We start from the raw sequence: 13,426 nt of genomic DNA on the forward strand, positions 1-13,426 counted from the left end.
AAACTTACCGAATGTATAGAATGCATCAAAACATGAACTTTGGTTCGGATCTTGGTGCGGACTTTCAGGTGTGAAAACGCCCTAACATTAACCAACATCAGCCAAAAATGAAAGCCATTTCAAAAGGTTTTCTGATGAATCTATGAAGCATTAAAGTTAGGACAAATCAAAAGATATGAGTGAAGCATCTGAACTCATGGATCTGAAGGTGTCAGTAAGACAGCAGACACAGAGACGATTCAACAGCTGGAATTTATGTAAGAGGCAGTTAAACATGCAAAACAAACAAAAAAAACGAACAAAGAAGAATTCAAACTGAATCAAGGTGCAAACTAAAGCAACACAGGGTTAGTTTCTCTCACGTCAGAACAGAACTGAGGCACTTGCGTCTGTCTGGCTTACATCAGATCGGCTTTATCCATGTCCCAGGCTCTCCTCCACTGGCCTTTGGCGTTTTTGTGCCGGGCCACACGCTCTCGGTCGATCTCCTCGCGCTCCTTCTTCCATCGCAGGTACTCAAGATGTTCTTCCTTAGATGTGATGCTCAGGTCAGCGATGGCCTCAGAGATCTAGGAGATCATTTGAGTGTCAAATACAGAACAAAATATATAAACAATTTGTTTCTATCTCTTACATTTTACATTTAAAGGGGATTTTTTCCTTGTTCCTCTTTCTTTAGTGTGTAATGTTCTTCTCTATATCAGTGTCAGTGTTTCTGAACTCCCTGAAACGCCTCCATTGTAGTCTCGAGTTTCTTCCGGGAACGAACACGTCAAAATATTCCTCATTATAATAATTCATGCGCAGAATAAAGGGGCGGGGCCTGGTTGAGTTAGTTAGTAGTGTGTTAAACTGGTGGTTATGGTAAGGGGCGGGGCATTTCCCAACACACTCAAAGCGCTCGACCAATCACAACACACTGATCCAGCCGACCAATCAGAGCACAGTGTGCTTTTCAGAAGGAGGGGCTTCATAGAGACAGGAACTAAACAGAGCGTTACTGACAGACTGGGAAGAGAGGAGCCGCAACAATGGAGAATATGGGGAAAATAATGTATTTTTTAACATTCAAGCGTGAAAATCTGTTCTAGAAGAGCCCAAAATCAACATCAAAACTTTGAAAACGGGCATAATAGGTCCTCTTTAATATGGCTTATTCCACAGCCAGACATATTTTAACCATGTTCATACTTTTTATTAAATGTAATTGTTTTCACAATGATTATTCATAATAATATGATTATTTAAGAAACTCAAATAGATGAAAATACTTAATAATAAGCTATTACGTGATTTTTTTCTGAATGCAGAAATCATACCTGTTTCTTACTCGTAAAATCTGCAGTTTGTCTGTCAAATGCCCGTGTAAACGGTCTAATTTGACAGATGAATTTGTGACTAATTACTATTAAGTCTGATTGACCAATACAAAGAAATGGGAAGGAAGATGGAACGATATCTTCATAGACCTTATTCAGAGCAGCGCATGACAGGTATGAAAGTGAGGCTGTGAGGGACAGATTTGCTGTGTTTCCAATGGCATCCGCTGTAAAAAGCTGTATAAAGCTCCAAGATTACTTACAATTTTCCACAGCTTATATTGTCGGGAGTTTTTTGTCAACTGAAATTTCATGGCAAGATATTTTTCCAGTGTTTCATGAGCAGAACAATCCAAAAACACATTAAATAACACTACAGCCCATTGAAGAGATGCATGTCTGTCCCTCACAGCCTCGCTTTCATTGCCATTAAAAATCAAAGATGGCGCTGCTGTGAATAAGGTCTATTCCCTCCCTTTTAAAAGCTGATGAATAATTTATTTAGCTGTCCTAACGACATGATTAGTGGCATTTGAACATTTTGTTTTGAGCTCTGTACGTTTAATTTAATATGCGTGTGTGAGCGATGGAAACACTCTCACCGGGACACCGTGAAATCCTTCACATCGACTCCATTGATCGCCTTGTCCTGCGTCCTCCTAAATAAACACACAGATGAGAGAGAGACAACGTTACTGAAACCTCAGTGCAAAAGTGTTACAGATCAAGATTTCAAAAACGCTGATTCCACAGCTGAAGTTTACTGTTACTGGTGCATACACACACACACACACACACTCCACAGGAATATTTAGAAGGGGAGTGGGGTAAGATGTGACGCCTGACTCTGACCATGGCTGTGTTCCAGTCCACTTTTAGACACGCACTTGAGAACATCCCTAAGCACTTCACCTCGGGGGAATCCCTGCCGCCATTTTTGAAGTGCGTTCCACTTCGTTTATATGGACAGACCCTCAATTTTGACCTTGGGAGCAAAAGGTCACCGTGATTTTGCCAAGTAAGACATGCTCCTGGATCAACATATTTTGTTGATCCTAGAATAACATTCCTGTCCCAAAATCTAGTCCTTACCCTATCCCAACCCCTAAACCTATCCCTACCCATAACGTTTCCCTAAAATCAGAGGGGAATGATAGGTGAATAACACTGATGTTGAAGCACCTCACCCTGGTTCTAAGCCTAAACTTGACATAATCTGTAAACTTGTCCCTCAAATCTGATTGGTTGATTGGAAAGTTGTTCCAGGATCAGGAAAGATGTTGATCCAGGAACATGAGGTACTTCACGTTCACCATGTACACTTCAGGCAGCTCCATATACTACAATGCAACATGATTGTGACGCCAACGCATATTGCGTTTAATTTACCCCAACACAAACAACTCTATGATATATTAATTGTTTAAAGAAAAATATTTAAACAACTCACACCTATAAACATATAGAATGCTGCATTAAACAATTTTGTAAGGAAAATAAATAAATAATAAAATCAACCCCACTGTGGATTCTAAGTGATCAAGGGCTTAGCTCGTCCCAGTTCAGCCCATTGCAAGGGTTCCGCCAGTAGTGGGCACTCATGCAACGCAAGCAATGACATACAGTACTGTGCAAAAGTCTTAGGCATGTTAATACTGCTAATATTTAACTTCTATTAACTAATTCAAATCAAGATATGGTGTAACAACTCTTTGCGTTTAAAATGGCTTTTGTCCAGGTACACTTGCGCAGAGTTCTTCAGGGAGCTTTGCAGGAAGGTTTCTTCAAGCGTCTCGGAGACGTTCCTGCAGTTCTTCTGGATTTAGTCCGTCTCAGTTTCTTCTGTTTCTTCATGTAATCACAGACGGACTCGATGATGGTGAGATCAGATCAGACCAGCTGTTGTCAGACTCCTTGTGCATACACAAATCTCACTGGATTATTACAATTAATGGCAAAAAGAATGTTTGGAAATGTAAACTGATATTTCCTACAGACACACTACAGCAAAAGATATAACTATCTGACTTAAAGCTATTTTTTGGGGGGGGGGGAGTTAGCAGCCTATGTCACCATATTTAGAACAAGCACATGACACACACTAGCAGGGATGCGCTGCCCTCATGTGGATAAACACAAGCAGTACACTTGCTTTAGTGACGTCATCATCATCATCATCACAGCTTCTAGATGTGTAGATCTATGCATTAAAGTTCAGGGCTGGTAATGACAAAGCCATGAGACACACACACTGGACTTCATCGGTAAATCAGTAGGGTCTCATCATACAATCTATAGAAACCTCACAACGGTAGAGTTTTGAAAGTGTGGCATAAAATAAAGCGGTTCTCCACCACTGGGCTGTGACCCGGAAATGACTGATAAATTCACAGACAGCAGAGAAGAAACAAGGATAAAATGCAACAAGCCATTTAGTTGTGTGTAGTTGGGATAGTAAAATAAATAGACTTGTTTTAATAACTCATAATTTATACGGTATGAGAAACACTTCCCATTTAATTTGATGTTGACATCAAAGCGTGCAAATTAAACAGTATTTACAGCACAAATTCAACCGTCACATTAGTCAAATGAAGTACGTGTCAACATGGACAGGCTGTGCAACAGACAAAAGTCAACACAAAATCACCTGCCGTGAGAATAAACAGAGGTTTTTGCTGAACACATCATGGTTTTATGTGTAAAATTCAACATTTATAAACCAAACTACTTATTATGTTAATAATGTTGTACACTTTACAATAAGGTTTAATTTGTTAACATGAACTTCAAATCTTTTCATGTATGTTACTATCATCATTTATAAATACATGTATTTGCTAACATTAGTTAATGCTACTGTGAACATGAACATTTTTATTAACTTAACAATAAGGTTAATAAATGCCGAATAAATATATTGCTCATTGTTAGTTCATGCAATGTTTACAAATGTGACCTTATTGTAAAGTGTTTTTCCTGAAGCAAAACCAGCAGACAAATGCTGTCCTAAAGAGAAACACACACTACTGTGACAGAACGAGACTAAAACACACACCAAAAGTGTCTCTCAAACTGGCACGTTGCCTCTGCACTCATAATAAACCTATTCAGAAGAAAGATTAAACTGTTTGGCTAATTATGATCGCAAAAAATGAGCTGAGAGAGAGAGAGAGAGAGAGATAAGAACTACACTGCCTTCTCTCCTCCATCACAGCATGACATCACACAATAACATTTATGGATTTGGCATGATGTGATTCTTCTGGAAACATATTTGATGAATGCTGCGATCGGCGAGGGCAGAGCACTCAACTGCACTGATGCATTATGGGAGAATCATATTGTATCACATACAAAATACTCCCACTCACATTACTAAGATCTGTCTGTCGGCCACTAGCGCATCTTCTGCACACAGCAGTGATGAATATCACATGAAATGTGAGTTTTGGATCAAAATATGGCTTTTTGAGACACTTTCCACCATCCAATCAATTCTTCACCCTGAAAATGTTACATTATGGAATTTAAATGTGTTTAAAAGAACCTAGCAACCACCCAAACGGCCCTAGCAACCACACCACAACAAAAAGTGTATAATGGCCAATGTTATATTATTGCTAACTAAAAATATTAAAAATCACTTCTGTTAATTGAGATAAAGCTGTGGGTAAATAACATATAAATATCAGTTTAAAAAAAAACTTAAATGAAAATTAGAAATGCTGCCTTGGCAATTAACTGAAATAAAAGAAGTTGAAGTAGTAAAATGACTAAAGGTAAATAGAAATATTTAAAAAAATACTGCCCTAGCAATAAGTGTGTTATGGCCAGTGTTGTTATTGTTAAATAAAACTATTAAAAATACCTTTTTCGTGAATTTAAATAAAACTGTAGGAGAATAAAAAAAATAATTTTAGATAAAAAAACTACCAAAAATTAGAAATGCTGCCATGGCGACTAACTGAAATAAATAGTTGAAGGACTAAAATTATTTAAAAGAAAAATTATAATAATATATAGTTTATTAAATAACAATATATTATAAAATAAACTAAAATTGTAATAAAAAAGTAAAGCTACATAGAAACATGAAAAAACTAATAAACATGACAAAAGCACGTAACAAAAGACTAAAACAAACTAAAATGAAAAAACTAATTAAAAATATGAATCTATATAATAGTATATAAATATAACAGAATGTGAAAAATACCAAAATAACACGTCTCTCTGTTTTTAAATGTAAAACACTGATGCTAAGTGAAGTCATATATCTTAAGACGCCGCCGACGCTAAGAATCACACTCTCATTCTGTCAGTGTAAGAGTCTGTGAGCGCCGATCAGACAAAAGCTCTGATGATAAAGCGCTTCGGCTCGGCCTGTCGTGTCTGTCGCACAATGGGCTGCATTATACGGGCCTTTCAGACGCCGGAGGACAGAAGCAGCTGCCGTCCAGACAGTCCGGCCCCGCTGGGTGGAAAACAGGCCTAAACGCCACATCGGTCCACACCCGCACATTCCCACACGTCAGTGAGAATCTGACAGACAAATCACACAAACATAACACAGGGTTCCCACACCTTGGTTAACTTCAAATTCAAGGACCTTACAAGTAGCCTAGAAATCTAGACGCACCCTAGCGGCAGCAAAATGTATTTCGCAGCCAGGGTAGTCTAGCAACTCTCAATAAACCTTCTCGCTGCAAAAACCCAGATTGGGTCAGGCCAATCACGTTGTGTATAGAGTAGGCGGGGCGGGCTTAACATACACGACAGAGTTGCGACGGTTACCTGGCTGCTGCTACTTGAAAACAAAGAATGGCGGCTGCTGATGGAGAACAACGGTCTTTCGAATCAGCTTTGGCCACGACTCTGGAGGACTTGGAGTTAAGTTTTTCTTTGAGAAAAGAGCAAAGAACGGCACTTAAGTCATTCTTAAAAAAAGGAAGATGTGTTCGTCGTTTTGCCGGCCAGATATGGCAAAAGTTGAATCTATCAACTAAGCTCCGCTGTTGGGAAAACGCCCTGGTTGGTTGAAGCGCTGTCCTATTGCGTGCAGAGGGAATTTGAAAGACAGCCGTTTATCCCGCCCCTCGGATTGAGCCGTGACTATGGTGAGTTTCCAGACCTAACATCTTGATGTAGGTCTGGCTTGCCAGGCTACCTTACAAGGACTTTCCAGGTCCAATATCCTCAAATTCACTTTTGTTGTGTCCAACTCAAGCATTGAGGTTCCATCGTGCATGAACGTCATGTCAGCGTACAACACGTCAAAGTACCTCACGCGGGAAACACTTAACGTAGCGCGTAAATGCACGTAACTAACGTAAATCAAAATAAAGCTAGTATGCATAGGTCACAAAAGTTTGGGCGAAATAACACATTAGTGGACTGGAGGGAATAATATGAAATTTTTCTTGCACAAAATATATTCAAGCACTTTCAAGGACTATTTTAAAAGGGCCTTGAATATTTCTTTTTCAGATTCACAAACTTTCACGGATTTCAAGGACCCGTGGGAACCCTGGTAACACTAAACCATAACTTTTGAGTTTGAGTTTCTTATAGGGGTGGAACGGTACATGTATTCGTATTGAACCGAAACGGTACGGGTGTCACGGATCGGTGCTTAAATTAACACGGAGAATACATGGTATAAAAATAAACAAAACTCGCGCACAAATTAATTAATGTAATGCGGAACTACTGTTAGATAAGCAAGGTTCTTTAGGGACACCTAATCTGTAGCCCCGCCTTAGATATGAAGCAGGCTGCGATGTAAAGATTGCAATGCTGAGAGAGAGAGAGAGAGAGAGAGAGAGAGAGAGAGAGAGAGAGGCACGGTCAAAAAGTCGCAAAGTGTTTACTTATATTTGTGTGTGTGTGTGTGGCGCGGGCGCGATCGAACAGTGGAAACATAAAAACATACTCCGACATTTTGTTTATACAGGACATCATTGAAACTGCAAATTGTTTAAGTTACTGTTAATTAAAATTTTAAGGAAACCAAATATATTAATCTGAAATATAGCAAGTTAATTTTCAATTCATTCTGGTACAATTACCAAACATATCTCAAGGTCTTTTTGTCTTTTTATTAATTTAATTAATAAACTAATTATATAAAATTATTGTTAGTGCACTTCAAATAAACTGGTTCTATGCCTTTACTTTATTAATAAAACTTATTTAAAAAATACAAAGCTTAAGTAATTTATTTTCCTTTGGTGGTCCAGCCTGAGACATGCACAAGCCTTCTGCATTTTTGTTTTGTTTTTCCCTCCATTGTACCGAACTCGTACCGAACCGTGATGACTGAACCGAGGTATGAACCGAACCGTGACTTCTGTGTACCGTTCCACCCCTAGTTTCTTATAATGCTGTATGAATTTGAATAACTTCAAATAAATTAAAATAAATGCATCACCGTTGGCGTTTACACAAAAATATGAAGCAGCAAAAAACTTTTTTACCACTGATAATAATCAGAAATGTTTCTTGAGCATTAAATCATCATATTAGAATGATTTCTGAAGGATCATGTGACACTGAAGACTGTAATAATGATGCTGAACATTCAGCTTTGATCACAGGAATAAATTACATTTCAACATATTCACATAGAAAACAGCAAAAATATATATAATTTTTACAGTTTTTACTGTATTTTGATCAAATAAATGCAGCCTTGGTGAGCAAAAGGGACTTCTTTCAAAAACCCCAAGCTTTTAAACAGCAGACGGTGAAACGGGCAGAGAGAAAATACCCAAACAAAACAAACGAGACAGAAAGAGAAACAGTGTGACGTCAGGCGTCTGGAATCCACAAGAACAGCTGAACAGACGCACAAACTTCGGCCCAATGAACATTCACACGCTCGGCTCCTGTCATGTCTGAATCTATTTACGGCATCAAGGCTTGAGAACCAAATGAAGAGGGCGTCCCAGACACATGCTGCTAAACAAGGGCCGTCAAAACTCGAGAGAACATCTGCTCACCTCCGGGACTCTCCTTGCGGACGGAGGACGTTTCTCTCGTGCGTCGGACTCCAGCACGTCTTCAACACAACACTTCAACCTCACTGGACTCACGGGCCGGTTCCGGTCCTTTCTTTCCCCGAACACCCTCTTACCCTGAAACAACATGACATAAACACTCTCTAACATCCTTTAAATTTGTTGTCTCTGTCTAATGCCGGTTATCACAAGTGTCTGACGAGAGTTACTGACGAGTAGAGCTGCACGATCTGGGGGAAAACAAATCGAATTGTGATTTTTCTGATAAAAATGAATAATTTTTTTAAAGGGTAACTCTCACTAAAATGCAACCTAGGGTCTTTTTGTGAATCTACCCGAGGCAAACTTTCGTGTAAAAGCATAATTAGGATGGAAACGCCACTTTTAAGTTTGACCGTATTTTCGTTTTCGTTTTCCTAGATTGCATTTTGGCGAGAGTTACGCTTTAAAGCTCCAGGTTTGCTGTGCTTGTTTATAGGGTTGCATAATTTGCACAAATATTATAAAAAGAAGCATTAAACTAATTATTTTACTAAATTAAATTATTAAACAAAATAAGAAATAAAACTGCTGTTTAAAAACAAAACAAAATTATAATTATAAAAAGAAGTGACCATTAAACCATCAAGCTTTTATTTTGACTTCTCATTACATATATTGTTTCTCTATTAAAAACGTCACATTATTAAACTTAAATGGGTTTTAAAGCACCTAGAAACCACATAGTGTGAAGTGGGAAATAAAATATTAATATTAGAATAAAAAAACAAAACAATGAATTATAAATGCAGCCTTGGCAACTAACTGAAATAAATAAAATAAGTTTAATTTGATGTAGTAAATTACTAAAGCTAAAACTAGTAAAAATAAATTAAAGCTAAATAAAAATAAATAAAAATGACAACATGATAAAATTACTTAAAATTTAAATAAAATAAAATAAAATTGGAAAAAAAATCACTCTCTAATAAGTTGATTGGGTCTCACCTTGATGTTTCCTGGCGTTGTGACGAGCAGCTGCCGTCTCTTTCCTCTCCCGATGCTGAAGACACTGGATCCAGGATCACTGTCCTTCTCCGGCTCTCCTTCTCTCAGCCCTCCCGGCCTCTTGGTCACCACACGCTGATCCTGGACAGTACAGGGTACTTTTGATATGAAACAAAGTCTCAACTTTTAAATTTGGTCATTTTTTAAAGAAATTTAAACAATAAATAGTTCTGTGTCTCTTTAATGTGTCTGACAGATCGCTCAGTTAAAGCCGCTCATGAACCGCTCATCTCTTCCTTCTAGTTCATTTATAGCATCAAATAAACATGAATGAACATCAGAAGGAATGTTGTTTTAACCGCGGAAAGACGTCAGCACACTCCGTTTCTCAAGTCCAAATCCTCCAACGTTAATCTACTAACTCTCCTGACTGCTTTGTCGGATAAAAATTGCGGATTCGGCGGATTATGATTGGTCAGATCGGCTGTTAATCAAACTCCCTACGAAGGGTCCATTGTGTAATCAATACATTATTTTTATTAATGATTTATTAATTATTTGACAAAATAATCACGATTATCAGTTTAACCTGTGAAGGAATGAAGCAGCTCACATTGCAGGATTTGTTGATGGTGATGGACAGATCATCAAGCTTCCCCTTCCTGCCGTGGGGTGACATCACTTCCTGTTCCGCCCGCTTTTTATCCTCCTCCACTTCCTGTAAAACATCATAAGGAAATCCTATCATAAAGGGATCATGTTCTGCATCTCTTAGCATTTTAGGTTTTTGTAACAATATAAATTAATAGAATAATAAATTAAAAGCATAATGGATGAATCCCACACACTGCTATAGCTTTCGAACAACATTTTGGGTCACGTGACCTTCATCAGGCTTTTTTTTTTTTTCTATTTTCCATAGATTTATGATTTCATACTAAACAAGACTTCAAATGATCTGTTTACAGATCTAAATGTGTTTTTTGGCGCATTTTAATCAGGTTCTCACCTGGTACCGTTTCATAAGTGCTTCATTTTTCTTCCGCAAGGCCTCGATCTTTTTATCCAGCTCTGCATCCTTGAGTTCCTTCTTCATCATCATCATCATCTCTGTCGAGCTCTGAGCACAGAACGGTTTATGAACATTACATACACAAACACAATAATCCAAACAATCTGTAATACATAAAGATTAATGTCTGCCAGCAGGATTTCTGTTGTTTACTGCATCTCACGTGAAAATGAAAATCTTCATCCACAAACAACAAAATAATAGTTTTGCACATTTTTCTTGTCCAGACATTTAAACAGCCTTGAGGAAAAATAACAGAATTACATAAAGCAAATCTAATGGAATACGGCTGCATTTATATAAATGTCTAACGCCAGAGACCAAGGAGAAACAGTCCAGGACTGAAATATAAACACAATGGCATATGATTAGATATAATCAGTCAATTACTGTCTACATGTTTCTTTAACACGTGTACATTTGTGGGTCTAACTGCACACGGACACGCCATTATTAGCATCAGCTGCTACGACCGGCAACATGAGCTCAGCCATCAGCTGTTTCAAGACGTCTGACAGTCACATGTGACCACGATTTCAGACGCTGTAGCTCAAAACTCAGCCATGACCCTCAGATATTGAGCAGAAAACTGTTGGCAAGGATATTTCGTTTTACAGCATTTGCCAGAATCTCTCGGTTAATGTTCCTCAAACATTTTGGTAGGGTTGCATGATTTGGCGGGAAAACTTAATAGCGATTCTTCAGATAAAAATTGCAAATGTATGGAAGCTTGTTTCCGCCACAGAGTGAAAAATAAAAAAGGTAATTGCGACTTCTAAATCTCACAATTCTGACTTTTTATCTCAGAATTACGTGATGTAAAGTAGCAATTGCAGGTTGAAAAGTCAGAATTGCGTGACATAGAGTCGCAATTGTGTGTTAAGTCAAAATTGCGTGATATAAAGCCGCAATTGCGTGTTATAAAGTCAGAATTATGAGATATAAACTCGCAATTGCGAGAAATATACTTGAAATTCTGACTTTTTTTCTCAGAATTGCATGTTTATATCTCGCAATTCTGACTTTAGAATACGTAATTGGGAGATATAAAGTCAGAATTGCATGGTATAAAGTCGCAATTGCGTGTTATAAAGTCAGAATTGTGAGATATAAACTATTCTGAGGTAAAAAAAAAGTATTTTCCTTAGAATTGGACTTTATATCTCACAATTCTGAGAAAAGATGTCAGAATTGCATGACATAAAGTCGCAATTGTGTGTTAAGTCAAAATTGCGTGATATAAAGCCGCAATTGCGTGTTATAAAGTCAGAATTATGAGATATAAACTCGCAATTGCGAGAAATATACTTGAAATTCTGACTTTTTTTCTCAGAATTGCATGTTTATATCTCGCAATTCTGACTTTAGAATACGTAATTGGGAGATATAAAGTCAGAATTGCATGGTATAAAGTCGCAATTGCGTGTTATAAAGTCAGAATTGTGAGATATAAACTATTCTGAGGTAAAAAAAAAAGTATTTTCCTTAGAATTGGACTTTATATCTCACAATTCTGAGAAAAGATGTCAGAATTGCGAGATATAAACTCGCAATTATGTGTTATAAAGTCAGAATTGCGTGATATAAAGTCGCAATTGCGAGAAAAAAAGTCTGAATTCTGACTTTATAACACATTTGCGACTTTATTTCACGCAATTGCGACTTTATTTCAAGCAATTCTGACTTTATATCTCGCAATTCTGACTTTATAACGTAATTGCGACTTTATTTCACGCAATTCTGACTTTATATCTCGCAATTCTGAGAAATAAAGTCAGAATTGCGAGATGTAAACTCGCAGTTGTGAGATAAAAAGTCGCAATTATCTTTTAAAATGTTTTATTCTGTGGTGGAAACAATCTTCCATACAAATGTGATTTAAAATGTGATTTACAAAAAAATTCCATGTTTGATTTGCTTGCTTAAGGGCTAATTTTGGCAAAATGTTATGATTATTTAAATATGGCTATAAAATAATAATACTTTTATAATTATTAGTTATCATTATATAAAAACATTTACATACGAAATAAAAACAAAATAAGAAATATCACTAGTTAATAAAAATATTTAAGTAAAAAAAATTGCGCGTTTCAGAAACACCAAACCAACATTTGAGATGCTGCGACGCCACTGGTCCACTGGTTAGTCCAGTTATCCAATCACAGCCTCCGATGAGGCAAAGTCACCTTGCGCATCGAGGGATTTATTCAGTAAATGTGTTTCCATTGTATTTTATGCACGTCTTCTTATCGGATCTTTTTTTTTTAATTTGCCTTAATGGAGTAGATGCAATATCCCAAAAGCGCATACAAATAGGTGGATGGAAACATAGCTATTTTCAAAAACATTTATTTAAATTGCAGCCTTTGTGATTTGATAATCACACAAGCCATCTCCTTATTAATCATGCAGCCCTACTTTTTCGGTTTGTTGTAAACCTCTAAACATATGCATTAGAATACAGACTTAATTCAAACATGAAATGTTTTGTACATAACTTCAGTATTAGATGTAGCATCAATGCCACGTCAGAACGTAGGCTCACTATTGGCCAGCATCACACACATGACCAGCGTCGGCCAATAGTGAGCCTACGTTCTGACATACAACCCAGAAGCATTGCACTGTTACACTAGCTCTCAGATTTCATTAAAAATATCTTAATTTGTGTTGAAGATTTACGGGGTTGGAAGTTGGAACAATACGAGGGCGAGTAATTACTGACAGAATTTTCATTTTTGGGTGAACTAACCCTTTAAATAAGGCATCAAACATCAAGATCTCTCAGTATCTGTGGATTTTTAGAGACATGAAAGCCTGAAAGCCAGAGCGCCTGCGGCAGAGATAACCCGACTGACTCCAGGCCAGCGAGACTCCTACACGGAGTACATTTGGATCTAAAGAGGCTTGCAGAGATTTGAGAGAGAATAGAGTCAGATCTCAGCTCAAAACAGAGATTCCTCAAGGTCGAAAGACGCTTTTATCCCTCCAAACACAGGAAAACCTCTGCAAACCAACGGGCA

At 37.5% G+C, this 13,426-nt stretch overlaps 1 protein-coding gene across 5 annotated transcripts in view; it reads right to left on the bottom strand.

The window, feature by feature from the left end:
* The window catches only part of ccdc9b (coiled-coil domain containing 9B), a 38,872-nt gene that overhangs the window by 16,166 nt on the left and 9,280 nt on the right, over positions 1-13,426 (bottom strand). For 3 of the 5 annotated variants that reach the window (XM_081347876.1, XM_081347877.1, XM_081347879.1), the window contains 6 exons: positions 10,338-10,448; positions 9,918-10,046; positions 9,329-9,469; positions 8,324-8,458; positions 1,922-1,978; positions 403-569 (listed from right to left, as the gene is read on the bottom strand). In XM_081347876.1, coding sequence (XP_081204002.1) covers positions 403-569; positions 1,922-1,978; positions 8,324-8,458; positions 9,329-9,469; positions 9,918-10,046; positions 10,338-10,448 — 740 coding nt within the window. The remainder of the gene's footprint in view (positions 1-402; positions 570-1,921; positions 1,979-8,323; positions 8,459-9,328; positions 9,470-9,917; positions 10,047-10,337; positions 10,449-13,426) is intronic. The other 2 variants (XM_081347878.1, XM_081347880.1) reach the window with 1 other exon arrangement.

The sequence above is a fragment of the Scardinius erythrophthalmus genome (assembly GCF_964197995.2).
Source record: "Scardinius erythrophthalmus genome assembly, chromosome: 19".
Classification (NCBI taxonomy): domain Eukaryota; kingdom Metazoa; phylum Chordata; class Actinopteri; order Cypriniformes; family Leuciscidae; genus Scardinius; species Scardinius erythrophthalmus.